The 26,240-nt window shown below is 39.4% G+C and overlaps 1 protein-coding gene across 2 annotated transcripts in view; it reads right to left on the reverse strand.

Moving 5' to 3' along the window:
- Nucleotides 1–26,240, reverse strand: part of SLC26A7 (solute carrier family 26 member 7) — a 180,511-nt gene that overhangs the window by 64,973 nt on the left and 89,298 nt on the right. For both annotated transcript variants that reach the window (XM_061439400.1, XM_061439399.1), the window contains exons 7-9: nucleotides 23,727–23,809; nucleotides 14,096–14,243; nucleotides 11,678–11,791 (exon numbers count right to left, since the gene is read on the reverse strand). In XM_061439400.1, the coding sequence (XP_061295384.1) occupies nucleotides 11,678–11,791; nucleotides 14,096–14,243; nucleotides 23,727–23,809 (345 nt within the window). The remainder of the gene's footprint in view (nucleotides 1–11,677; nucleotides 11,792–14,095; nucleotides 14,244–23,726; nucleotides 23,810–26,240) is intronic.

Here is a 26,240-nt window from a genome sequence, read left to right on the forward strand (position 1 = left end):
AGATTGCATCCAAGTACTGCATATCAGACTTTTGTTGACTAGGAGGGCTACTCCATTTCTTCTAACAGATTCTTGCACACAGTAGTAGATATAATGGTCACCTGTATTAAATCTGGCCATTCCAGTCCATTTTAGTCACGGATTTCCAAAGTGTTGATGTTCACTCTTCTCATCTCCTGTTTGACCACTTCCAATTTGCTTTGATTCATAGACCTAACTTTTCAGGTTCCTATGCAGTATTGCTCTTTACAGCATCGTACCTTGCTTCCATCACCAGTCACATCCACAACTGGGTGTTGTTTTTGCTTTGGCTTCATCTCTTCATTCTTTCTGGAGTTATTTTTCCACCAATCTCTGGTAGCATATTGGGCACTTACTGACCTGGGGAGTTCATCTTTTGGTGTCCTATCTTTTTATCTTTTCATACCATTCATGGCGTTTTCAAGGCAAGAATACTGAAATCATTTGCTATTCCCTTCTCCAGTGGACAATGTTTTGTTAGAACTCTCCACCATGACCCGTCCATCTTGGGTGGCCCTACGCATCATGGCTCATAGTTTCATTGAGTTAGACAAGGCTGTATTCCATGTGATCAGTTTGGTTAGTTTTCTGTGATTGTGGTTTTCATTCTGTCTGCCTTCTGATGGATAAGGATAAGAGACTTATGGAAGCTTCCTGATGGGAGAGACTGACTGAGGGGGGAACTGGGTTTTGTTCTGATGGGCAGGGCCATGGTTCAGTTCAGTTCAGTTGCTCAGTCGTGTCTGACTCTTTGCGACCCCATGAATCGCAGCACGCCAGGCCTCCCTGTCCATCACCAACTCCCAGAGTTGACTCAGACTCAAGTCCATCGAGTCAGTGATGCCATCCAGCCATCTCATCCTCTGTCGTCCCCTTCTCTTCCTACCCCCAATCCCTCCCAGCATCAGAGTCTTTGCCAATGAGTCAACTCTTTGCATGAGGTGGCCAAAGTACTGGAGTTTCAGCTTTAGCATCATTCCTTCCAAAGAAAGGGCCATGGTTAGTAAATATTTAATCCAATTTTCTGTTGATGGTCATGGCTGTGTTCCCTCCCTGTTTTTGACCTGAGGCCAAACTATGGGTGATTATTTTAATCATACTCAATGACTCGCCTGGAGAACCCTGCCCCACTGCTTGACTGTAAACTAAAGTGCATTTTTTCAGCTGATGGAGAGATAATTTTTCCCTGCCCACCTGTGAATAGAAGAGACTAATATACCCTTTTTAAAGGCTGGCCATACCTTTGGAGATGTTTTGCAAGACTGAAGACCCTTTCACTTTACTTCCCCACTGCCTCTCCCTCTCTATTCTGCCTTCTGACTTTTCTTCCTCACTGCTTCCTTCTCTCTGATCTATAAAACAAACTGGCATCAAGACCCCAGTAAGATGGTTATTCTGAGGTGCTAGCCTGCCATCTTCTCTGTCTGCAGGCTCCCCAGTTAAAGTCTCCTCCCTGTCTCGACACCATGTCTCTCAGGTTCATTGGCCTGTCATGAGGTGAGCAGAGAGAGCTTGGACTCAGTAACACTTGTGCATTTTGTTTGTTTGGGTTTTGAAAACATGGCCTTTGCCATACTGTTTTTAAAAGTAAACTCTCATGATTTAGGTTACATCCTCTACCAGTCTTTTATGGGGAGGCCTCTTGAATCTTAGTTATTTGAATCACTATTCATATACATTTTTAATTTAGGTCATACCTGAATGGTCTAGTGGTTTTTCCTACTTTCTTCAATTTAAGTCTGAATTTGGCAATAAGGAGTTCATGATCTAAGCCACAGTCAGCTCCCAGTCTTGTTTTTCCTGACTGTACAGAGAGTCTTCATCTTTGGCTGCAAAGAATATAATCAATCTGATTTCGGTGTTGACCATCTGGTGATGTCCATGTGTACAGTCTTCTCTTGTGTTGTTGGAAGAGGGTGTTTGCTATGACCAGTGCATTCTCTTGGCAAAATTCTATGAGCCTTTGCCCTGTTCCATTCTGTACTCCAAGGCCAAATTTGCCTGTTACTCCAGGTGTTTCTTGACTTCCTACTTTTGCATTCCAGTCCCCTATAATGAAAAGAACATCTTTTTGGGGTGTTAGTTCTAGAAGGTCTTGTAGGTCTTCATAGAACCGTTCAACTTCAGTTTCTTCAGCATTACTGGTTGGGGCATAGGCTTGGATTACCGTGATATTGAATGGTTTGCCTTGGAAATGAACAGAGATCATTCTGTCATTTTTGAGATTGCATCCAGGTACTGCATTTCAGACTCTTTTGTTGACTATGATGGCTACTCCATTTCTTCTAAAGGATTCTTGCTCACAGTAGTAGATATAATGGTCATCTGAGTTAAACTCACCCATTCCAGTCCATTTTAGTTCACTGATTCCTAAAAAAGTCAACATTCACTCTTGCCATCTCCTGGTTGACCACTTTCAATTTGTCTTGATTCATGGACCTAACATTCCAGGTTCCTATGCAATATTGCTCTCCACAGCTCAGACATTTTACTGAGGAAAAAGAAGATAAAGAGCTAGCTGATTTTATTTGGATAGAAAATGAGAGACAGGCTGGATGCAGAAAATGATGACAGAGTGTCGAAAGGAAGCCTGAGAAGGAATAAGTTTTAGACATAGTCAGGATTAACTAAATTTAGATTGAAGTTAACTAAGTGGGTTTGTTAAGTAAGCCAATGCAGACTGGAAGTTGATTTCTCTTTCTATTAAAAGTGCTCCTTTGGGATAACAGATTCTATGAGTTTCTGTACCCTTAAGTGATCTATATTTATTTTCTTTTAATTATTTTTGTAACTTTGGTTAAATAAATAGTTATTGTTTCAGTGACCTATGATCCTGCTGTGTTTTTAAATAATTTTGGTATTTCTAACAAACTTCCCAAATATCAAAATCTAACTAAAGCTCTTTTAATCTCCAGATAACTCTGGGACACTTTGAAGAAACATCTCTGAGATATCTCAGAGAGGAATGTTAAACTAAGTTTATTTGGCATTTTTAATTCAGATATACAGTCAAATAATTGAAAATAAACTTGAGGCTATAGTGCAAGAATAAATACCATTAATATAGATATTCTAGAATTTATAGAAAGTGAAGTCACTCAATCGTGCCCAACTGTTTGCAACACTATAGACTGTAGTCCACCAGGCTCCTCTGTCCATGGGATTTTCCAGGGAAGAATACTGGAGTGGATTGCCATTTCCTTCTCCAGGGGATCTTCCCAACCCAAGGTTCGAACTCAATCTTCCATGTTGCAGGTAGACTCTTTACTGTCTGAGCCACCAGGGAATCAGAATTTATATAGAAACCCTAACATCTGATATGTTCTGATAAAATGTTATCAGTCATAATTCTAATTATTATCCTAAAATGTTACACTGTACTCAAATCTTTAACCATGCTATTTTAAGTTATATCCTTTATAGACAATCATAATTTTATACTGCTTTTACAAAATAAAGATTTTTCAAGAAGACTCATAAAAAGAACCTTTTAAACAAATGTAAGTTTCTGATAGCCTTTAGACAATGACACTGAACTGGGTAACAAATGATGAACTCTAATGGAAGACCTGATTACTTCATGCAGACCAACAGGAATCAATTATATAGGAGTAAATAAATTGATAAATATGATCTATAACTTTGATTTTAAAACATACTTCCTTGAATCTGTTTTCTGGTAAACCTTTTTCTCTTATGCCATGATCTAAAACAAGCTGATAAAGTATGTCTTTGTAAGGAAAGATAAAACATTTATCTTTTACTCTCTACCTTATCCTGCCAGAATTTGGCTTCTGTAGCTGGTTCTCCTATGGAGTTGATGGTTTACTGGAACTAGACTGCAACTAGTTATATTAATCATTAATTTGCTGCTTGTTTCCAAATTTTTTGTGCATTGTGTTTCTGCTACACTATGCCTTTGTCAATGTTACTAGCTACATTACTTCTATCTGTCTATTTTATAAGAGTGTTGTCTCTTACAGTGTGTAACCAAGCCTCCAACAAATGTAGGTGACTAGGCAACTTGAAACAATTGATCAGACATATAGTTCTGTATGCAGTCAATAATTGTAATAGTGTGATTCTAGATATGGAAAAGGCAACAAGGGAAATATCTCCTGGATCATAATAGATTAGAAGACAGACCATACAGAGAGTCTTTTATTATTATCTATCAGTAGGCTTCATCCAGAAGTTAATACCTTGAGTTGTATATCGAGAATTTTCACCTAATCTGGGATCAGCTTCCCAGCACTGTGGAACAAAAATTGGTCATGAAATGTCTCCCAAATATTGGTCAAATTCCTGACCAAGGGGAGGGACTGAAAAATGGAGTATTTCCTGCCATATCAGTACACAAGGATTGTCACAGTCGTTGGTGATTGCAGCCCTCCCCCGTGAGCTTCCGGCCCTAAGGGCACTCAGGAAGGAGAACAACTGCAACCTGGCGGCCAGGAGACCGCAACCACACCCTAATGGTGCGCCTCAAGGAAGCCCAGGCGGTGAGAAACAAGGGACACCGGCCCCAGATAGCGGAGACGCATGTGGAAAGAATGATGTCAATGAGCCTGGACTCTTGCATCTTCCCATACATAGAAAAGAGCTGAATTCCTTAACTTGAGACATCTGTCTTCCTTTAATTAACAATAATCTTTTGATGTTCAGACTGCCTGCCTTTTGTTGCAAAACTTCTATGTAACCTGGCTCCTCCCCTTGTCTCCTCAGAGCAGTTGTATCAGGGTTGCTTGAGATGCTTGAAGTCTTAAGAATTCCCACTGAATAAAACATAATTCTAAACTTTTAGGCTGTGAATATGTTTTAAGTCCACAACCTACCTATGCCTGTAGACACGGCTGGAGGGAGAAGGGCATGCTAGCCATTTCCTTCCTAAGTAGTTTCCAAAGAATGCAAAGGATGTCTAGCACTCACAGTCTGCACAGCCTTCTGGAAAGCAGCGGAATGGCAATAAGAGTCCAGAAAGTGGTGAAAGAGAAGAAGAGGGTACCTGGTAACTGAGGCTAGATTAAGAAGGATTTAAACGAAGTTGGAAGCAATAAGACAAACTCTGAAAGAATAAAGGAATATAGTTTGGCAAATAAGGACCCAGGGGCAATCTCAGTGCCACAGAAACCATGCCAGCCATCATTTTCAGCTGTGGCTGAGCTCTGCCTGCAACAGGCGCTGCCTCTCACCCTTCATGGCTTGACTGTGCCTCTCAAACTGCCCGAAGAACATTGTGTCCACTTTGTTAGAAGCAAATAATAATAACACAGGGCAATAGGGGTGGGGAGGGTTACAGTGCTTTCTCCCCTAATTAACATTCTTTAAAGGCAAGGAAAGAAGAGAGACCCACCACACTTATTTGTGCTGCATGTCTAGGCAGCACCAAGACTTTCTTATTCTTAGATAGCCATGTTCTGCAGGCCTCATCTAAAGGAAATCACAGTGAAAGCATTCTGACATGTGGAGGACAGAAATGTCTTTGGGCCTTTGACCATGGCACTTGGTATTCAACAATTAGTATCTTTTGTTGTTTCAATTCAAATGTTTTTATTTGATTTTATAAAGTATTGAAAGGCTTAACAACCAACTCATTTGTATATAAAATGGTCCCAAATGTGCTGTCTCATATAGCCACGTGTGACCCATGAGCATTTGAAATGCAGCTGGTGGGTGTAGGAGATGCTGTAAATGTAAGATACACACCAGATTTTGAAATCTTAATTTAAAAAAAGAATATAAAATACATCATTAATAGTTTTTACATAAGTTATTTGTTGAAATAATACTTTTACTTCATTAAGTAAAAAATTAAAATACAGAATTAAAACTAATATTACCAGTTTCCTTCTACTTTTTAAAATATAACTACCTGAAAATTTCAAGTACCTGTGTAGCTATTGTGTTTCTATGGTCCACTGCAAATTGGCACTTGCCATCTGCCTCTATAGGGAGGAAATCATGAGTTATGGCAGCTGCTGATTTAGAACCTTTCCTAAGAAAGTTCAGGGTGGAGAGCGGAAATGAGGCCCTCTGTGCTAAAAACTGGCAGGACAGTCTTCGGATAGTTAGATTATTTTCAGGAGCTGATTTTATGAGCCCAATTCTTATATTTTCTCATAACTAGAAAAGCACTAAAATCCTTCATGGTGGTGACTGTTTCTTGTGAGTAGCAGAAAGCCTCATGAGACTAGCAGAAAGGCATCTGGAAAAAATAGATGCTTGATGGCATGTATCCCCCCTTCACCAAAATCAGGTGTACACTGACCTTCCCTCTGCCTCTTCAGAGCAGTTTTTCAAGATCTGTCTGAGGTGCTGGCTCCTGGGCTGCAGTCCTCATTTTCCCCCAAATAAAACTGAACTCACAACTCTCTCCTGTTGTTCATTTTTTTAAGTTGACACTATTCAACAGTGCATCTCCAAAGTCTATGATCCTAAGCCTGATTTCAAGTGAAAGCATTTTTCCTGATTTTAAATGTACTATATTAAGTGAGAATAAAAGCTCTTGCCTGACTTGATCTGTCCCTTCTTAAATCAGCAAAATTGACTAGTTTTATAATCATCCAATACTTTCATTTTTCATTCATTCTTTCCACACTTATTGAACACGTACTATGTGCTAGGTCTTGGGCTGGACACTCACGATATGGAGAACAAAACCAGACAGGGACTCTCTAGGAGCTGAAGTCAAGAGCAGAAGGCAGACATCAATCGTATAATCACACTGATAAACATATGAAGTCCAATAGACCTAAGGTCTCTGAAGAAAAGAACACAGTTGGCCCAGAAGTCTTGGTGAAATCTGATGAATGGGAGGAGTTAACTTAGAAGGGAAGAGGAAGCAGCCACAGAGATAAAAAGGATAAAAGGAAGACACCAGAGTCACGAGGAAGGAGCTGCGGTGACTAGAGAGCTGAGAGTGAGGCGAACAGTCCAGGATGAGGCTGCGGGGGGAAGCACACAATTTGGGTAGCTGAAAGGTCAGAAAGCTAAGACCTTTCACGGGCTCTGGGAGGAAGGAACAAGGCCATATCTCATTTTAAAAGCTTTCTTTCTACAGAAATACTCATAGTGTTTCTGAAGGAGAAAGAGTCGATTGGTGAAATGATTGGCTATTATTAGCCTGAAAGTTGAAAGATTTTCATTCTTCTAGATTAATTTACTGGGTATAAGTCTAGTACCTACGAGAGAAAGATATTTTAAGGGCTCACTTTATGAAGTCTTGTCACATGGAAAGCTGGTTTCACAAATAGCCTATATAGAACAAAACTTTTAAGACTTGGCTGTCCCAGTGCCTTCTTCAAATCATGTCTGTTATCCCCGAGTAAACTTAATAGTTGTAAATGCCAAAACGACTACCATGGGAAAACATCCTCAATTGGGGTAGGCACATTAAATCAGATTACTTCCCTGTTCAATTTAATGGGACTAGTTGAGCACATTAGGGACGATCTCAACAAGCAAAACAGCACAAAAATACAGTGCTGCTGAGCTTTCCTTCTCTGAATTAGTATTTTGTTCAGATCAGATCAGATCAGTCGCTCAGTCATGTCCGATTCTTTGCGACCCCATGAATCCCAGCATGCCAGGCCTCCCTGTCCATCACCAACTCCCGGAGTTCACTGAGATTCATGTCCATCGAGTCAGTGATACTATCCAGCCATCTCATCCTCTGTCGTCCCCTTCTCCTCTTGCCCCCAATCCCTCCCAGCATCAGAGTCTTTTCCAATGAATCAACTCTTCACATGAGGTGGCCAAAGTACTGAAGTTTCAGCTTTAGCATCATTCCTTCCAAAGAAATCCCAGGGCTGATCTCCTTCAGAATGGACTGGTTGGATCTCCTTGCAGTCCAAAGGACTCTCAAGAGTCTTCTCCAACACCACAGTTCAAAAGCATCAATTCTTCGGCGCTCAGCCTTCTTCACAGTCCAACTCACATCCATACATGACCACAGGAAAAACCATAGCCTTGACTAGACGCACCTTTGTTGACAAAGTAGTGTCTCTGCTTTTGAATATGACGCACCTTTGTTGACAAAGTAGTGTCTCTGCTTTTGAATATGCTATCTAGGTTGGTCATAACTTTCCTTCCAAGGAGTAAGCGTCTTTTAATTTCATGGCTGCAGTCACCATCTGCAGTGATTTTGGAGCCCAAACAAATAAAGTCTGACACTGTTTCCACTGTTTCCCCATCTATTTGCCATAAAGTGATGGGATGGGATGCCATGATCTTCGTTTTCTGAATGTTGAACTTTAAGCCAATTTTTTCACTCTCCACTTTCACTTTCATCAAGAGGCTTTTGAGTTCCTCTTCACTTTCTGCCATAAGGGTGGTGTCATCTGCATATCTGAGGTTATTGATATTTCTCCCGGCAATCTTGATTCCAGCTTGTGTTTCTTCCAGTCCAGCGTTTCTCATGATGTATTCTGCATATATGTTAAATAAACAGGGTGACAATATACAGCCTTGACGTATTCCTTTTCTTATTTGGAACCAGTCTGTTGTTCCATGTCCAGTTCTAACTATTGCTTCCTGACGTGCATACAAATTTCTCAAAAGGCAGATCAGGTGGTCTGGTATTCCCATCTCTTTCAGAATTTTCCACAGTTTATTGTGATCCACACAGTCAAAGGCTTTGGCATAGTCAATAAAGCAGAAATAGATGTTTTTCTGGAACTCTCTTGCTTTTTCCATGATCCAGCAGATGTTGGCAACTTGATCTCTGGTTCCTCTGCCTTTTCTAAAACCAGCTTGAACATCAGGAAGTTCACGGTTCACATATTGCTGAAGCCTGGCTTGGAGAATTTTGAGCATTACTTGACTAGCATGTGAGATGAGTGCAACTGTGCAGTAGTTTGAGCATTCTTTGGCATTGCCTTTCTTTGGGATTGGAATGAAAACTGACCTTTTCCAGTCTTGTGGCCACTGCTGAGTTTTCCAAATTTGCTGGCATATTGAATGCAGTACTTTCACAGCATCATCTTTCAGGATTTGGAATAGCTCAATTGGAATTCTATCACCTCCACTAGCTTTGTTCATAGTGATGCTTTCTAAGGCCCACTTGACTTCACGTTCCAGGATGTCTGGCTCTAGGTCAGTGATCACACCATCGTGATTATCTGGATCGTGAAGATCTTTTTTTGTACAATTCTTCTGTGTATTCTTGCCATCTCCTCTTAATATCTTCTGCTTCTGTTAGGTGCCTTTTATTTCTTCTGAAGTCTAATGAAGAGAATACCATGCAGAACTGATGAAAGGAAATCTCACACACTCATCCTTGTAAGAAACCAGGTGGAAATCACTATAGAATCCTAGAATTTTATAGCTGTAAGTCTTCAGAGCAAGAAATGATATGTGATTACACTATGTATTAAACATTCAAATTTAGATTACAAATATTTGAGAGTTTGCAAAAATGTTTCTGCCAATGCACATTATGAACTTATGCTTTATTTTTTTTTTTTCTGTAACACATTGGGGATACCAGATGTTATGAATTCTCAGATGCACACTTTCCCCACACTTTGATGTCTCTGCACTCTGGATACACAATACAGTCACGGTTGGCAGGCCATTACACACAGCTCTCTCTGTCCACACATGTGCATAAGCCTTGGGCATGGGGATCTTTGGCTTGGAAGGAAATTCTGGAGACAGTAGAGAAGATTCTCCACCTTTTTTAAGAAATGGTGTATCACTCATTCTTGATGGCTCAGAGGACAATATTATGTGAAAATATGGTCATTAGTGATGCTGAATTAACAAGTGACTCTCTTCTGAAGGGAATTCATTTTGCTTAAAATGAATTTTGCTTAAAAAAAAAAAGTAAGCAAAAAGTAAAAAGTAAAAAAAAAGTGAACTTATGCTTTAAATCACGAGCTGCCTAAAAATCAAATTGTCATGTAAAACAACGGTGAATGAGAATTACACATCTTTGCTGATGAGTTGTGGCAATAATATGTGATACTATTATAGATTCAGATTTTGTTACTGCTTCCCCTCTGCACCATGGTACATTCAATAATTTTATTACTTGTATGCTACATTTTAATGTTCATTTACCCATCTTTCTCTTCCCACTTTATCCCAAGGTCAAGAATATACACTTTTCAAATTTACTCTTCTACAACACCCCCAAAAGGACTTAATATAAGGTAGGCTACTAAAAAATGGGTTTCCCAGGTTGCTCAATAGGTAAAGGTTCCACTTGCAATGCAAGAGACACCACTTGGATCCCTGGTCCAAGAAGATCCTACATGCCGCAGAGCAACAAAGCTGTGGGCCACAACTCCTGAGCCCACGTGCTGCAACTCCTGAAGCCCATGTCTAGAGCGCACGCTCTGCAGCAAGAGAAGCCGCTGCAGTGCGGAGCCCACGCAGGGCGACAAAGAGCGCCCCCCACCGACTGCAACTAGAGAAAGCCTGTGTGCAGCAACAAAGACCCATCACCGCCAAATAATAAAATTTAAAAGTCCTAAAAATAAAATAAAATATGCATGAATTGTTTTAACAATGGTTAGCTGTTCATGTTAATTTATTAAATAAACACACACATGAATTTCCTTGTATAGAACAGTGGTTAAGAATGCAAGATTTGGAGTACATCTATCTGGATTAAAATCTCAGCTCTGCCACTTCCTAGCTCCGTGACCTAGGTAAGTTAGTTTAACCCTCTTTTCCTGAATGTTCTCATGTGGAAACCTTTGATAATAATTATGCCTCCTTCATTGAGTTTCTTAAAATATTAAAGTTCATTTATTTAAAAAAGCATGACATGCAATTCCTGGCATATAACTCAATATATGCTTCCACCACCACCACCACCATCCTCACCATCACAGAATCATCTTAATTATCACCATTGATATCTTACTGCTGCTGCTAAGTCACTTCAGTCGTGTCCAACTCTGTGCGACCCCATAGACGGCAGCCCACCAGGCTCCCCGTCCCTGGGATTCTCTAGGCAAGAACACTGGAGTGGGTTGCCATTTCCTTCTCCAATACATGAAAGTGAAAAGTCAAAGTGAAGTCGCTCAGTCGTGTCCAACTCCTGGCGACCCCATGGACTGTAGCCTACCAGGCTCCTCTGTCCATGGGATTTTCCAGGCAAGAGCACTGGAGTGGGGTGCCATTGCCTTCTCATGATATCTTACTAGTATCCAGCATAATAACTAGTGTACAGGAGGCTCTAAAATGTCAAATTGATTTGAGTTCCTAAAACACACAATTGTTTCATTAAGCCAAAATGTGCATAGACATTGTATTATTCATTCATATACTTGTACATTTCTATAGACAGGAATGTCAGTATCAAGGACTGATGTTGCAACAACGGTTTTCATTCTATTTAAAGGAAATGAACTAAGATTTTAAAATTTCAAACTGACGGGTTAGATTAGCAAAAAGAAAATCAGAGGCACCACTAGAGGGAGCTTTTGCTCAACGACTGACAAGAAAACTACCGCTAGTACAGGACTTTTTCCCCTTTTTTCTGCTCATTCAGCTTCTCAAGGATCGTTTCTAAGAAAGAGAACAGATAAACTGCCTTGATGCTAGTTTTAAGAGACTGAAGAAATAGCAATAGTCTCAGGAATTTAGAGAGACGCGCACTCCTCTCCTTCTCAGTCCTTCTGTGCCTGTTGAAGAATGAAGTTACCTGTGTCTTTGCTCCTGTGCTGTACAGGCCAGCAGTTCTTCCCATGGCAGCCGCACTTGGTATACAGAAGAAGAATGAAGCAATCACGTTGCTGAGGCCATGGGCCAGGAATTCCTATAGGAATGATAACAGAGAAATGTATCATTTCCTAATCACAATCCACTTTCAGCGTGTATGTGTGTGTGTGTGTGTGTGAGTGTGAGCTGTGCTCAGTCATGCTCAACTCTTTGCGACACCATGGACTATAGCCGACCAGACTCCTCTGTCCATGGAGGAGTCTGTTTATTGAGGCAAGAACACTGGAGTGGGTTGCCATTTCCTACTTCATGCAATCTTCCTGACCCAGGGATGGAACCTGCATTGCTAGCGTCTCCTGCACTGACAGGTGGATTCTTACCACCGTGCCACCTGGGAAGCCCAAAATTTAGAGGCCACAGATAAAGCTTGTCATAGAATGAGACGTCTTTTGTACTCTATTTCTGTTCTCTCCACTAGTTGTAATTTAACCATCATTCTAACAATAGCTAACATTTATTGAGTGCTTACAGTGAGCCAGAAACTGCTCTGAGCCCTTTACTCATTTGATCCTTGTAACAATAACAACTTTACAGGGAAACACAAGGTATTTACTGTATCCGTTGCCAATTACTCAGGTTTCAAGTTACTACAATAAAGGGTTTTGTTCCCACCACTCCACCTATCACCTCCAGAGTGCTAAATCCAATGGTTAATTCCTACCTCCCCTGGCAGTAAAAGTGGCATTTGACACAATCGCTCACATTCTCTGCCTTAAAGCCTCCTTCCTGGTCCTTCTTGAGCCTCTCACCCTCCTGGTTTCCTCCGACCTCCCTGGCCACCACTTCTCAGCCTCCTCTGTGGCCCCTTCTCATACAAACAATCGCAAATATCGAACCACTTCTTTCTCTATTCTGAGCTACCCAAAAACATGTTGACAGCTGCCATATTTATATCTCCAAGCCTAGACCACTCTTTTGAACTCCAGACTGATATAGGCAACCTATTACTCAGCATTTTCATTTGAATGGTTAACAGTTATCCCAAGCTTAATTAATCAGACTATTGCTCCACATACTCCCACTCTGGTCCTCCCACACCCTTCCCTACCTCAAGCTCTATATGTTTGGGCCAAAAGCTTTAGACAGAGTCTTGACTTCCCCTTTGCCCAGATGGTGCCCACATCCAATTCATAATCTATCCAATTCCCATCTCCTTCATTGTTACATCCTGGTCCAAGTCATCGGATGTCACCTGGATTCCTGCAGAAGCTTCCTAATACTTTTCTGCTTCTGCTGTTGCCAGGAACACAGATAAAAAACCCTGCCCTCACAGACTGGTGTTCTAGTGGAGGGATGCTACCAATAAAGAAGATGAATACAGAAAGTAAAACAGAGAGTGGATAAGTTTTGGAGATTAGGATTTTAGCTTACCAAGAAAGGCCTCTCTAAGAAGGAAATATTTAAATAAAGGAGGAATGCAGCTACTTGAGGGTATAGAATTTCTGGAAAAGGGAACAGTGAGTACAGACATCTTGAGCTAGCAACGTAGCTAGTAAACTCAAGAAAAAAACAAGGAAGGAAGTGAGGCTGGAACAGGCTACAAAAAAAATATGAGATCATAGAGGAAAAGGGATGGTAGCAAGGTCAGGTAGGGCCTTGGAAGCCTTGGCAATAGGCTTTTAATCTAAGTACTATGGGAAGCCACTGGGAGATTTTGAGATGAATAAAGACATGGTCTGTGTTATGCACCATTGTATCCCTTGTTCCTAGACTGGTGTCTGCTATACAGTAGGGTTCAAAACAAATCTGTTGAATGAATAAATCTGCTTTTTTACAGATGAGAAAACTGCGGCATAGAAACCATTTCAGAGTGAGATTTAGACATAGGTACTTTGGCCTTCTAACCACTACTGCACAGCTATGTGTGCAGACCTGTGTAGGAATGTAGGGCCATGGGGTTTGAGACCAAACACTAGCAGAAATAGATTCAGAAACAGTCTCAATAAAATCTTCATCCTTTGTATGCTAAGAAACCCTTTCATCCTTTGATTTTTTACTGAGAAGAGTAATACTGTTATTTGTACTTTGAAATCTGAACTTTTTTTAAAAGTTGGCAGGCAATCATAAATATATTTAGATTTTCTCCTAAAAACACAAGGAACATCAAGATATCCCTCTATTTAAAAACAAAAGTGTACCATAACCAACCCACGAAGCTCAAATTTTCACCTTTCTATCAATGATTTACAGATTTTTGTTTCAGTTTGTCCTACCCATTCTTGTTACACACTTAGGAGAGCTGTATTTTTCATAAGGTCAACATTTTCAGCATCTGGGAGTACACGTCAAAATGATACAGTAGCTATGGAGAGGTGTGGAGAGGGACTGGGACATACTACACCTGATTGTCATCAACTGAATATCTGAATTTTTTGGCAGACCCTTGTGCAAGAGCCAATGAGGCCACATAGCCTACAAGTGCCACTCCAAAGGCTTCAGTGATGACCGCAGAGAGGATGTTCATTGGGGGAGCTCGAGGTGGAGGAATTCTGTGAAAGAAAGACCATACGGAACTCATCAACTCACATGTAATTTCTTTAACAACTTGCAGCGAATTCAACTATGGTAATGACTCTGAAGTTGACACAAAATGCATGAAACACCCCTGAGAAAACCAAGAAGCTTGCCCTTAGAAGCCTTTGATTCTCCACGTTTTTTTGGAGAAAAGCAAAATCTCAAAGAACACCAAAGAGAGAGCACCACGCATTTAACTTGCATTTACTCCCAGGAAATTTAAGTTATAGCACAGAAACTTCGACTCAACAAAAACTTCCTGCATCAGAACAAAAGCACATTTGGAACATTCTTTTATTGAATCTTTTGAAACATTTATGTGGCTGGCACTGGAAACTGTGTTTCCTGCCTTGAATGCCACAGTGCTGTATGCAAACACTAGTCTACTGTGAGCTGTGATTCTTTGAGCCAATCCTTAAGTTTACCATTGAGTTAATTATGTTTTTAACTTGATCCTTTCATGGTGCACTTAATGATTGTTAAAAAAAGAGACAAGAGACCCACTGTGGAGTCATTCGTGCTAAGCCCCACGTAAGCAAATCAAGAATTAATGCCTAACTTAAGTGAAGTTTCACCTTATTCCAGGAATGTAACCTGAGTCAGTCAGCCTGGAATCACCTGGTCAACACCAGTGAGGTAATGTGCCCTTCCATACCCCATAGGAAGGTGAACTTACCTGAAACAATCCACTCTGCTAAAAACTCCCTTTTCCTGTCCTCCTTCTGACTATAACACCTTTTATTTTGTTTAGCTCTTCAGAGCTCCTTTCGATTTGATAGATGGGCTGCTGCTCAATTAAGGAATTATTGAATAAACCCAATAGACCTCTAAATGTACTTAGTTGAATTTTATTTTGTGACTCTATGTACCACATCTTATGAAAAATATCTATATAGGCTCCATCTACCCTCTGTTGCAAAACATGGGACCACATAAGAGCTAACACTGTTTCTCAGTTTTACTTTTTGTTATTTTTTATTGCAGTGTAGCAGACTAACAACACTGTGATAATTTCAGGTGGGACCCAAAAGGACTCAGCCATACATACATATGTATCCACTCTTTCCCAAACTCCCCTCCCATCCCGGCTGCCGCTAATATTGAGCAGAGTTCCATGTGCTACGGAAGGTCTTTGCTGGTTACCCATGTTAAATAGAGCAGCGTGTACATGCCCATGCCAAACTCCTTAACTACCCTTTCCCCAATCTTTCCCCCAAACAACCATAAGTTTCTTCTTTAAGTTTGTGAGTCTCTTTCTGTTCTGTAAGTACATTTGTATCATTTTTTTTTTTTAGATTCCACATATAAAGAATATCATACAATATTTCTCCTTCTCTATCTGACTTACTTCATTCACTATGACAATCTCTAGGCCCTTCCATGTTGCCGCACATGACATTATTTCATTCCTTTTAATGGCTGAGTAATATTTCATTGTATACACATACAATTATCCATTACTGTCAATAGACATTTAGGTTGCTTCCATTTCTTGGCTAGTGTATACAGTGCTGCAATGAACACAGGGTGCATGTACCCTTGCAGATTATATTTTGCTCCAGATATATCCCCAGGAGTGGGACTGCAGGGTCATATGGCAGCTCTGTTTTTAGATTTTTAAGGAACCTCCATACTGTGCTACATAGTGGCAGTACCATGTTACATTCACACCAACAGTGTAGGCGGGTTCCCTTCTCTCCACAGCCTCTCCAGCATTTACTGTTTGTGGATGACCATTGTGGTTTGATGATGACCATTCTGGCTGGAAAATGGTCAGGGGAAGCCTGGCATGCTGCAGTCCACGGGGTCACAAAGAGTCGGACACGATGGAGTGACTAAATAACAACAAATTCTGGCTGGTGTGAGATGATATTTCACTGAAGTTTTGAATTGCTTTTGTCTAGTAATTAGTGATGTTGAACATCTTTTCATGTGCTTCTTGGTCATCGGTATATCTTCTTTTTAGAAATGTCTATTTAGGTCTTCTGCCCATTTTTAAACTGGATTATTTATTTTAATGCTGTTAAGTATCACGAGCTATTGGTAAGTGTTGGAAACTAATTCGTTGTCAGTCACATTCTTAGCAAATATTTTTTCCCAGTATGTGTGCTGTCTTTTCGTTTTCTTTATTGTTTCCTTTGCTAAGCAAAAGTTTTGAGTTTAAGTACATCTTATTTGCATATTTTTGTTTTTATTTCCATTATTCTGGGAGACAGATTAAAAAAGATAGTGCTGTGATTTACATCAGAGTGCTCTGCCTATGTTTTCCTCTGGGAATGTTATAGTGTTCATTGTCATATTTAGATCTGGACTGGAAGAAACACAAGCTGGAATCAAGATTGCCGGGAGAAATATCAATAACTTCAGATATGCAGATGACACCACCCTTACGGCAGAAAGTGAAGAGGAACTCAAAAGCCTCTTGATGAAAGTGAAAGTGGAGAGTGAAAAAGTTGGCTTAAAGCTCAACATTTAGAAAACGAAGATCATGGCATCTGGTCCCATCACTTCATGGGAAATAGATGGGGAAACAGTGGAAACAGTGTCAGACTTTATTTTTTTAGGCTCCAAAATCACTGCAGATGGTGACTGCAGCCATGAAATTAAAAGACGCTTACTCCTTGGAAGGAAAGTTATGACCAACCTAGATAGCATATTCAAAAGCAGAGACATTACTTTGCCAACAAAGGTCCGTCTAGTCAAGGCTATTTTTTTTCCAGTGGTCATGTATGGATTTGAGAGTTGGACTGTGAAGAAGGCTGAGCGCCGAAGAATTGATGCTTTTGAACTGTGGTGTTGGAGAAGACTCTTGAGAGTCCTTGGACTGCAAGGAGATCCAACCAGTCCATTCTGAAGGAGATCAGCCCTGGGATTTCTTTGGAAGAAATGATGCTAAAGCTGAAACTCCAGTACTTTGGCCACCTCATGCGAAGAGTTGACTCATTGGAAAAGACTCTGATGCTGGGAGGGATTGGGGGCAGGAGGAGAAGGGGACGACAGAGGATGAGATGGCTGGATGGCATCACTGACTCGATGGACGTGAGTCTGGGTGAACTCTGGGAGTTGGTGATGGACAGGGAGGCCTGGCGTGCTGCAATTCATGGGGTCGCAAAGAGTCGGACATGACTGAGCGACTGGACTGAACTGAACTGAAACCATTTTGAGCTTATTTTTCTATATGGTGTCAAAGAATGATCTAATTTCACTTTTTAACATGTGGGCTTTGCTGGTGGCTCAGAAGGTAAAGAATTCACCTGCTATGTGGGAGACCTGGGTTCAGTCCCTGGGTGGAGAAGATCCCCTGGAGGAGGGCATGGCAACCCACTCCAGGACTTCCCTGGTAGCTCAGCTAGTAAATAATCCACCTGCAAAACAGGAAACCCTGGGTTGATCCTAGATCAGGAAGATCCCCTGGAGAAGGGATAGGCTACCCACTGCAGTATTCTTGGGCTTCCCTGGTGGCTCAGGTAAAGAATCTGCCTGCAATGTGGGAGACCTGAGTTAGATCTCTAGGTTGCATCTCTGGAAAAGGGCATGTGAACCCACTCCAGTATTCTTGCCTGGAGAATCCCCATGGACAGAGGAGCCTGGTGAACTACAGTCCATGGGGTAGCAAAGGGTTGGACATAACTAAGCAACTAAACACACAGCACACGAATTTCATTTTTTACATGTCGCTGTCCAATTTTCCCAGTACCATTTGTTGAAGAGACCATCTTTCCAACATTATGTTGTCTTGCCTCCTTTGTCATAGATTAATTGACCAGAAGTGTGTGAGTTTATTTCTGCACTTTCAATCCTGTTCCATTAATGTTTCTATTTTTATTCTAGTCCTATCCTGTTTTGATTTGTAGTATAATCTGAAATCAGGGCACATGGTTCTTTGAGCTCTGTTTTTCTTTCTCAAGATTGCTTTGGCCATTCTGGGTCTACTGCATCTCCATACAAATTTTAAGATTTTTTGTTCTACTTCTGTGAAAAATGCCACTGGTGACTTGATAGGGATTGCATTGAATCTGTAGATTGCCTTGGGTAGTATGGTAATTTTGCCAATATTGATTCTTCTAATCTACAAACATGTTATATCTTTCCATCTCTTTGTGTCTTTGATTTCTTTCATCAGCATCTTATAGTTTTCTGAGTATAGGTCTTTTGTCTCTTCAAATAAGCTTATTCCTAGGTATTTTATTCTTTTTGGTGTGATAATAAATGGAATTGTTTCTTGAATTTCTCTTACTAATATTTCATTGTTAATGTATAGAAATGCAAGTGATTTCTGTGTATTAATTTTGTAACTTGCAAATCTTTCTTGTTGTTCAGTTGCTCAGTTGTATCTGACTCTTTACGACCCCATGGACCGCACTGCAGCCAGCTCCCCTGTCCCTCACTACCCCCCAGAGTTTGCTCAAACTCGTGTCCATTGAGTCGGTGATGCCATCCAACCATTTCATCCTCTGTCATCCCCTTCTCCTCCCACCTCCAATCTTTCCCAACATCAGGGTCTTTTCAAATGAGTCAGCTCCTCGCATCAGGTGGCCAAAGTATTGGAGTTTCAGCTTCAACATCAGTCCTTCCAATGAATATTCAGGACTGATTTCCTTTAGGATGGACTGGTTGGATCTCCTTGCAGTCCAAGGGACTCCCAAGAGTCTTCTCCAACACCACAGTTCAAAAGCATTTATTCTTCAGTGCTCAGCCTTCCCTATGGTCCAACTCTCACATCCATACATGCCTACTGGAAAACCATAGCTTTGACCATACGAACCTTTGTTGGCAAAGTGATGTCTCTGTTAGTTTTGTAACCTGCAGATTACAAATTTGGTAGATTTTGTAATCTACCAAATTCACTGATGATTTCCAGTAGCTCTCTGGTAGCATCTTTAGGATCTTCTGTGTATAGCATCATGTCATCTGCAAGCAATGACTGTTTTACTTCTTCTTTCCCCATTTGGATTCCTTTTATTCTTTTTCTTCTCTGATTACCATGGATTGGACTTCCAAACTATGTTCGATAAAAGTGATGAGAGTGGGATTCTTGTCTTCTTCCTGATCTTTGAGGAAATACTTTCAGATTTCCACTGTTGACTATGATGTTAGTCTCTCTATGCCCACTTTCTGGAGACCTTTTAGCAAAAATGGGTGCTGAATTTTATCAAAACCTTTTTTGATTAATTGAGATGATCATGCGTTTTTTATTCTTCATTTATTGTGGTTTATCACATTGACTGATATGTAGATCTTGAAAAATACTTGCATCCCTGGTATGAAGCCCATTTGATCAATGGGCATGATCTTTTTAATGTATGGTGGGATTCAGATTGTTAGTATTTTGTTGAGAATTTTTGCATCTATGGTCATCGGTGATATTGGCCTGTAATTTTCTTTTTTCGTGGTATCCTTTTCTGATTTTGGTATCAGGGTGATGGTGGCCTCATAAAATGAGTTTGGAAATGTTCCTTCCTCTGCAATTTTTTGAAACAGTTTCAGAAGGATAGGTGTTAGCTCTTCCTAAATGTTTGATAGAATTTGACTGTGAAGCCATCAGGGCCTGGACTTTTGTTTGGTGGGAGTTTTTTTATTCCCAGTTGTAATTTCAGTGTTTGTGACTGGTCTGCCATATTTTCTGATTCTTCCTGATTCAGTCTTGGGAGACCGTATCTTTCTAAGAATATGTCCATTTCTTCAAGGTCATCCATTTTATTAGCACGCAGTTGTTCACAGTAGTCTTTTATGATCCTTTGTATTTCTGCGGAGTCAGTTGTAACTTTTTTCACTACTAATTTTATTGATTTGAGTCTTCTCCCTTTTTTTTTTCTTGATGAGTCTGGCTAAAGGTTTATCAATTTTGCTTGTCAAGGAACCATCTCTTAGTTTCATCAGTATTTACAATTATTTTCTCTGTCTCTATTTCATTAATTTCTGCTCTGATCTTTATGATTTATTTCCTTCTACTTAACTTCAGGTTTTATTTGTTCTTTCTCTAGTTGTTTTAAGTGTAAGGTTAGGCTTTTTTTCTTGTTTCTTGAGGTAAGAGTGGTAGGAGTATATTGCTATAAACTTCTTTCTTAGAACTGCTTTTGCAGCATCCCATAGATTTTGGGAGAATCCCAGGGACGGGGAGCCTGGTGGGCCGCCGTCTATGGGGTCACACAGAGTTGGACATGACTGAAGCGACTTAGCAGCAGCATAGGTTTTGGAAGGTTTAACTTTTGTTTTTATTGTCTCTAGTTTTTAAATTTCTTCTTTGATTTCTTCAGTGATCCATTGCTTATTTAGTAGCATATTGTTTAGCTGCCACGTTTGTGTTTTTTTTAATTGGAGGACAATTGCTTTACAATATTGTGTTGGTTTCTGCTGTACATCAATATGAATCAGCCACAGGCATACACATGTCCCCTCCCTCCTGAGCCCCCTTCCCATCTTCCACCCCATCCCACCCGTCTGGTTTGTCACAGAGCACTTCGTTGAGCTCCCCATGTCACACGGCAAGTTCCCACTTGCCCTCTATTTTACATTGGTAATGTGTATATTTACACACTATTCTCTCAGTTTGTCCCCCTCCTCTAGTCCACAAGTCTTTTCTCTATGTCTGCATCTCCACTGCTGCTCTGCAAATGGGTTCTGTTTTGAGGTGCTCCTATGTTGGGTGCATATATATTTATAATTGTTTTATCTTTTTCTTGGATTGAATTATTGATCATTATGTAGTGTCCTCCTTGCTTCTTACAACAGCCTTTGCTTTAAAGCCTATTTTTTCTGATATGAGTATTGCTGCTCCAATTTTATTACAATTTCCACGTGCATAGAATACATTCTCCCATTCCTTTACTCTCAGTCTGTGAGTGTCCCTAGGTCTGCAGTGGGTCTTCTATAGACAGCATACATATGGGTCTTTTTTTAATCCACCCAGCAAATCCATTGCCTTTGGTTGGCGCATCTAATCCATTTACATTTAAGGTAAGTATCAACATGTATGATCTTATTACCATTTTCTTAATTGTTCTGGGTTTATATGTGTAAATCTTTTCCTTGTCTTAAGTTTGTGCCTAGAGTACCTTTAGCATTTGCTGTAAAGCTGATTTGGTACTAGTGAATTCTCTTAATTTTTGTTTGTCTGTAAAACTTTTGATTTCTCCATCAAATCTGAACAAAGTCATGCTGGGTAGAGTATTCTTGGTTGTAAGTTCTTCCCTTTCATCACCTTAAATACATTGTTCCATCCCTTTCTGACTTGTAGAATTCTGGTTGACAAATCAGCTGATAATACATAAAACATACAAGGGGATATGTCATTCTTCCCTTGTTGCTTTTAACATTTTATGTTTGTCTCAAATTTTTGTCAGTTTGATTGCTATGTGTCTTGGTGTATTCCTCCTTGGGTTTATCCTAACTAGGACTCTCTGCACTTCAAGGATTTGGTTGATTATTTCCTTTCCCATGTTAGGGAAGTTTTCAACCATTATCTCTTCAAATATTTTTTCAGGTGCTTTCTCTCTCTCTTCCCCTTCTGGCACCCTTATAATTTGAATGCTGGTGCATTTAATGTTGTCTCAGAAGTCTCTTAGGCTGTCTTCATTTCTTTTCATTCTTTCTTCTATATTCTGCTTTGCTGCAATGATTTCCACCATTTTGTCTTTCAGGTCACTTATCCATTCTTCTTCCTCAGTTATTCTGCTATTGATTCCTTCTAGTGGATTTTTCATCTCCATTTCTTTGTCTTTTAGCTCTTCTAGGTCTTTGGTAAACATTTCTTGCATCTTCTCCATTCTTTTCCCAGGATCTCGGATCATCTTTACTATCATTCTGAACTCTTTTTTTGGAAGCTTGCCCTCTCCACTTCATTTAATTGTTCTTTTAGTTTGATTTTATCTTGTTCCTTCACCTGGAACAAAATCCTCTGGCTTTTCATTTTGATTAACTTTCTGTGGTTGTGGTTTTTGTTCTTGAAGTTGTGGGATTGTAGTTCTTCCTGCTTCTTCTGTCTGCCCTCTGGTGGATAAGGCTACAAGGCTTATGCAACTTCTGTTTCTCAGTTTTAAACAACTGTTTAAAATATTTCTTCCAACTAATACCTATTGTCTTTTTTTTTTTGAAAACCACTTGAGCCAAAGTATCATTGTTTATTTATCCCTGATGATGCTATGTGACACTTACCTCCTCTCTTTAAAGAAAAATCGCTCTGGGGCAACAGTAGAAGAAAAGGGGGAAATAATTTACATTGATGTAATACTGAGCATGTAAACTGAATGCTCAGCACTTTCACAGTAGCAGTTTTATTAAATTCTCCCCACAATCCCCACATCAAGTACCATGAGTGTAATGTATAGAGAAGAAAACATTCTTAAAAATGTATCTTAATCACAAAGTGATGGTAGAGCTGGGATTCAACCTTAGCTCCATCTCTTATCAATGCCATACTTTTTCTATGATTCTTTAAGAAGATGAGTTTGTAAAAGTCACTCAAAATAAAGGATAACTAGACTAGATGAAGGAGAGGCAAGGTATTTTTGGCCACTCCCTCAAGTTTAACCCTAAGTCAAACTGATTTGTACCATTACAGGCCCTAAGATATATACATAAAAGTGTTTCAAACTATACGAAATTTTGTTTCATGAAAATCAAGCTTGCCTAATTATTAATAATGACAAATTAACCTATAGGAATAAAAAAACAATAAACTGAATTTGAAGGTAAAGTAGAGAACCCTTCAGAAAACACAAGATGATTCCAATAATCACTATTGGCCTATGTCTGGAAGATAAAAATATAGAGAAGCCAACAACTCTAATTTTGCCCCAAATCTATAAATATTGGTATATAGCACAGCCCATTAAAAGAGAATAATTCATAAGACATCCTCTTTCTCCCCTAAGATGATGTTGCTTTCTTTCAGGCTATATTTGGAAAACTATTTTGTATTTTCAGGGTGAACACGTCTTCCTTTTGTTAATCTTCTCTTCATGTCCAAAGGAAGGCTTTAAGACAGGTGGGAAACATGCTCTCTTTTCTATTTCCACTGTCTTTCACCAGTACACACCATTCATGTCTATATGTTTGCTATTTCAGATGATGCTTGTGTATTTTTACTATATTTTAAGTGAAATAAAAATAGTCATAGGAATGTGTGAGTGGAAGAGGGAAGACTAGAGCATGACTCTAATTTGGAAATTCAGTGTTCTGCTTTCTTTTTCAAGTGATGTGCATTAATAATCTCCAAATCTTTTACTTGAAGCAATACTGTAAAAAATAGTTATCAACTTTTCAAATAATAGATACACACTTTAAGAAGTTATTTTTCTTTATTGTGAACTGCTTCTATCACTGTAAAATAGAAATTAACTAGAATTTTGCACCACATATAGCCTTTGAAAGAAATAAAATTCATACCCACTTACTCCCTATTTGCTTCCTCCATCAACAAACAAAAGGAAAGAGAGAAAGAAAAAAGACTACATTACCCTTTTGGAATATGACCAACTACTTCTAATCCGTATGTGTTTTCCATATTGGTACAATAACAAGTAAAAGATGCAGCAATCATCTGTGTGGTTCCATTTGAAAAAGAGAAAAATAAAATTATTCCTGTCTCTCGAACATCTTAAAACTATTTTTGAAAGCAAACATTATTCATGTGCTCCATGATTATCAAGAGTAATATAGCAGTTGCACAAATTTTTAAAAACTAAGGAAATATGTAAATTAAAAAATCCCTCTGAGATTTGAGAGCACTTAATCTGCAGTCTCAAAAATTAAATGGTGTTACAATAATACAACTTTTATTATATCCTTTCCAATTATAGCAACCCAATTATGTCTGATTCTGAGGGGGTGCAGAATACAGAATATATGAATGTGTGTTTGTGTGTGTGTGTGTGTGTGTGTGTGCGCACATACCACAGTCCTACCTAAATACTTGTCTCTCATGATATGAAAGAATGTTTTAACACAGAACATTTTCCTTTCATTGGAGTAGTCACCAAAGAGTTTAAGATGCTGCATCAATATTCCTAATGTAGGTTAGTAATTGATGATTTACAGTCTCCTTGAATAATCTTGAATTTTGAGGTTTTGCTATTTCTTGGAGAAAAACATGCTAGTTAATAATGTGTTGAACCCAATATTTTTTGAATTACCTCCCTGGAGTTTAAGGAGCCTGACCCTCTATTGTATGACACACGGCAAGCAAGGCCATGTGTTCTCTGCAAGTATCCACAGTCCCCTTTAAAATGTCTGTTCAGAATTCTGTTCAGGACTTGTTCTCACCAGTCATATTAACTTAATGTTTTCCATCCATTTTCACATTGTCTTCATTCTTTTGATTATTTAATAGGTACTGGAAATTTCGCATGGTTATCTATCCGTTTGATATCTGTTTAATCATTTCTATACTATGCTTTTTTGTTAAAAAGAAACACATTAATTACCTAAAGTATAAATTTACCATATACATGGTCAGAAAAAAGGTATTAAAACACACACTAGCAAAATAAGGAATATCTAACAATGTCCAATAATATTACTTTGTAGGGATTTTTACTGTATATTTCTCTTCTTTGTGATATTTAACTGAATTTATAAGATTTCTTAAAACATTAAATAGACTTAAAAAACAAAGGAGACTTGAGAATTTTTTTAAAGGCAATAAAACTTGACAGGTGATAGTTTCAAACTTTATAAATATTATGACATAATTGTACTTTCTAAATACAGTAGTAGTAAAAAACTCAGGCTATTAGGTTGGAATCAGAAGTATTCAAAAATTTCTGATTTCAAAAATCAGAATGTATTCAAAAAATTCTAAGCCAGTTAATACATTTTAATTGCTAATAATTTTCATGAAATATTTACATCATCAGAAAATACTGTGAGCTGTAAAAGAAAATATACCATAGCCACAAGATGCTGAATCCTTATTGAAAATGGAAGAATGCATGGTGTTCAATACACAGAGCCGATATTACAATTAAGTAACTTAAGTCACTAACTTTGTCTTTCAGACAGTGCTTTAGAAGGTTCTAACCTGCCATCTTCCAACTGTAACTCTTCCCATAAAGTGGGAGTTTTGTGGGGACAAAGGGAGGTACCTAACTCAAACCTCATATTTCTGTATCATACACTGAATTCCCAGGAATCTATAATTTCCTGCCAAAGTCTGCTTCCAGATACCTTCCCCAGGTCTCCCCCTCCAGCATGGTCCAAGGAAAGGCCAAGGGACAGCTGTGTGGGTGAAAAGTGGAGATGTGTTTGGAGTTTGGGTGCTGGGGCAAAAGTATCCATGTATATACCCATGAATCCCATTGTAGGTGAGATGATGCTGTGAAAGTGCTGCACTCACACGCTAGCAAAGTAATGCTCAAAATTCTTCAAGCCAGGCTTCAACAATACATGAACTGTGAACTTCCAGATGTTCAAGCTGGATTTAGAAAAGGCAGAGGAACCAGAAATCAAACTGCTGACATCTATTCGATCATCGAAACAGCAAGAGAGTTCCAGAAAAACATCTATTTCTGCTTTATTGACTATGTCAAAGCCTTTGACTGCGTGGATCACAACAAACTGTGGAAAATTCTGAAAGAGATGGAAATACCAGACCACCTGACCTGCCTCTTGAGAAATCTGTATGCAGGTCAAGAAGCAACAGATAAAACTGGGCATGGAACAACAGACTGGTTCCAAATAGGAAAAGGAGTACGTCAAGGCTGTATATTGTCACCCTGCCTATTTAACTTATATGCAGAGTACATCATGAGAAACGCTGGGCTGGAGGAAGTACAAGCTGGAATCAAGACTGCTGAGAGAAATATCAATAACCTCAGATATGCAGATGACACCACCCTTATGGCAGAAAGTGAAGAACTAAAGATCCCCTTGAAAGTGAAAGAGGAGAGTGAAAAAGTTGGCTTAAAGCTCAACAATCAGAAAACAAAGATCATGGCATCTGGTCCCATCACTTCATGGGAAACAGATGGGGA

The sequence above is a fragment of the Bos javanicus genome, chromosome 14, assembly GCF_032452875.1.
Source record: "Bos javanicus breed banteng chromosome 14, ARS-OSU_banteng_1.0, whole genome shotgun sequence".
NCBI classification, from domain to species: domain Eukaryota; kingdom Metazoa; phylum Chordata; class Mammalia; order Artiodactyla; family Bovidae; genus Bos; species Bos javanicus.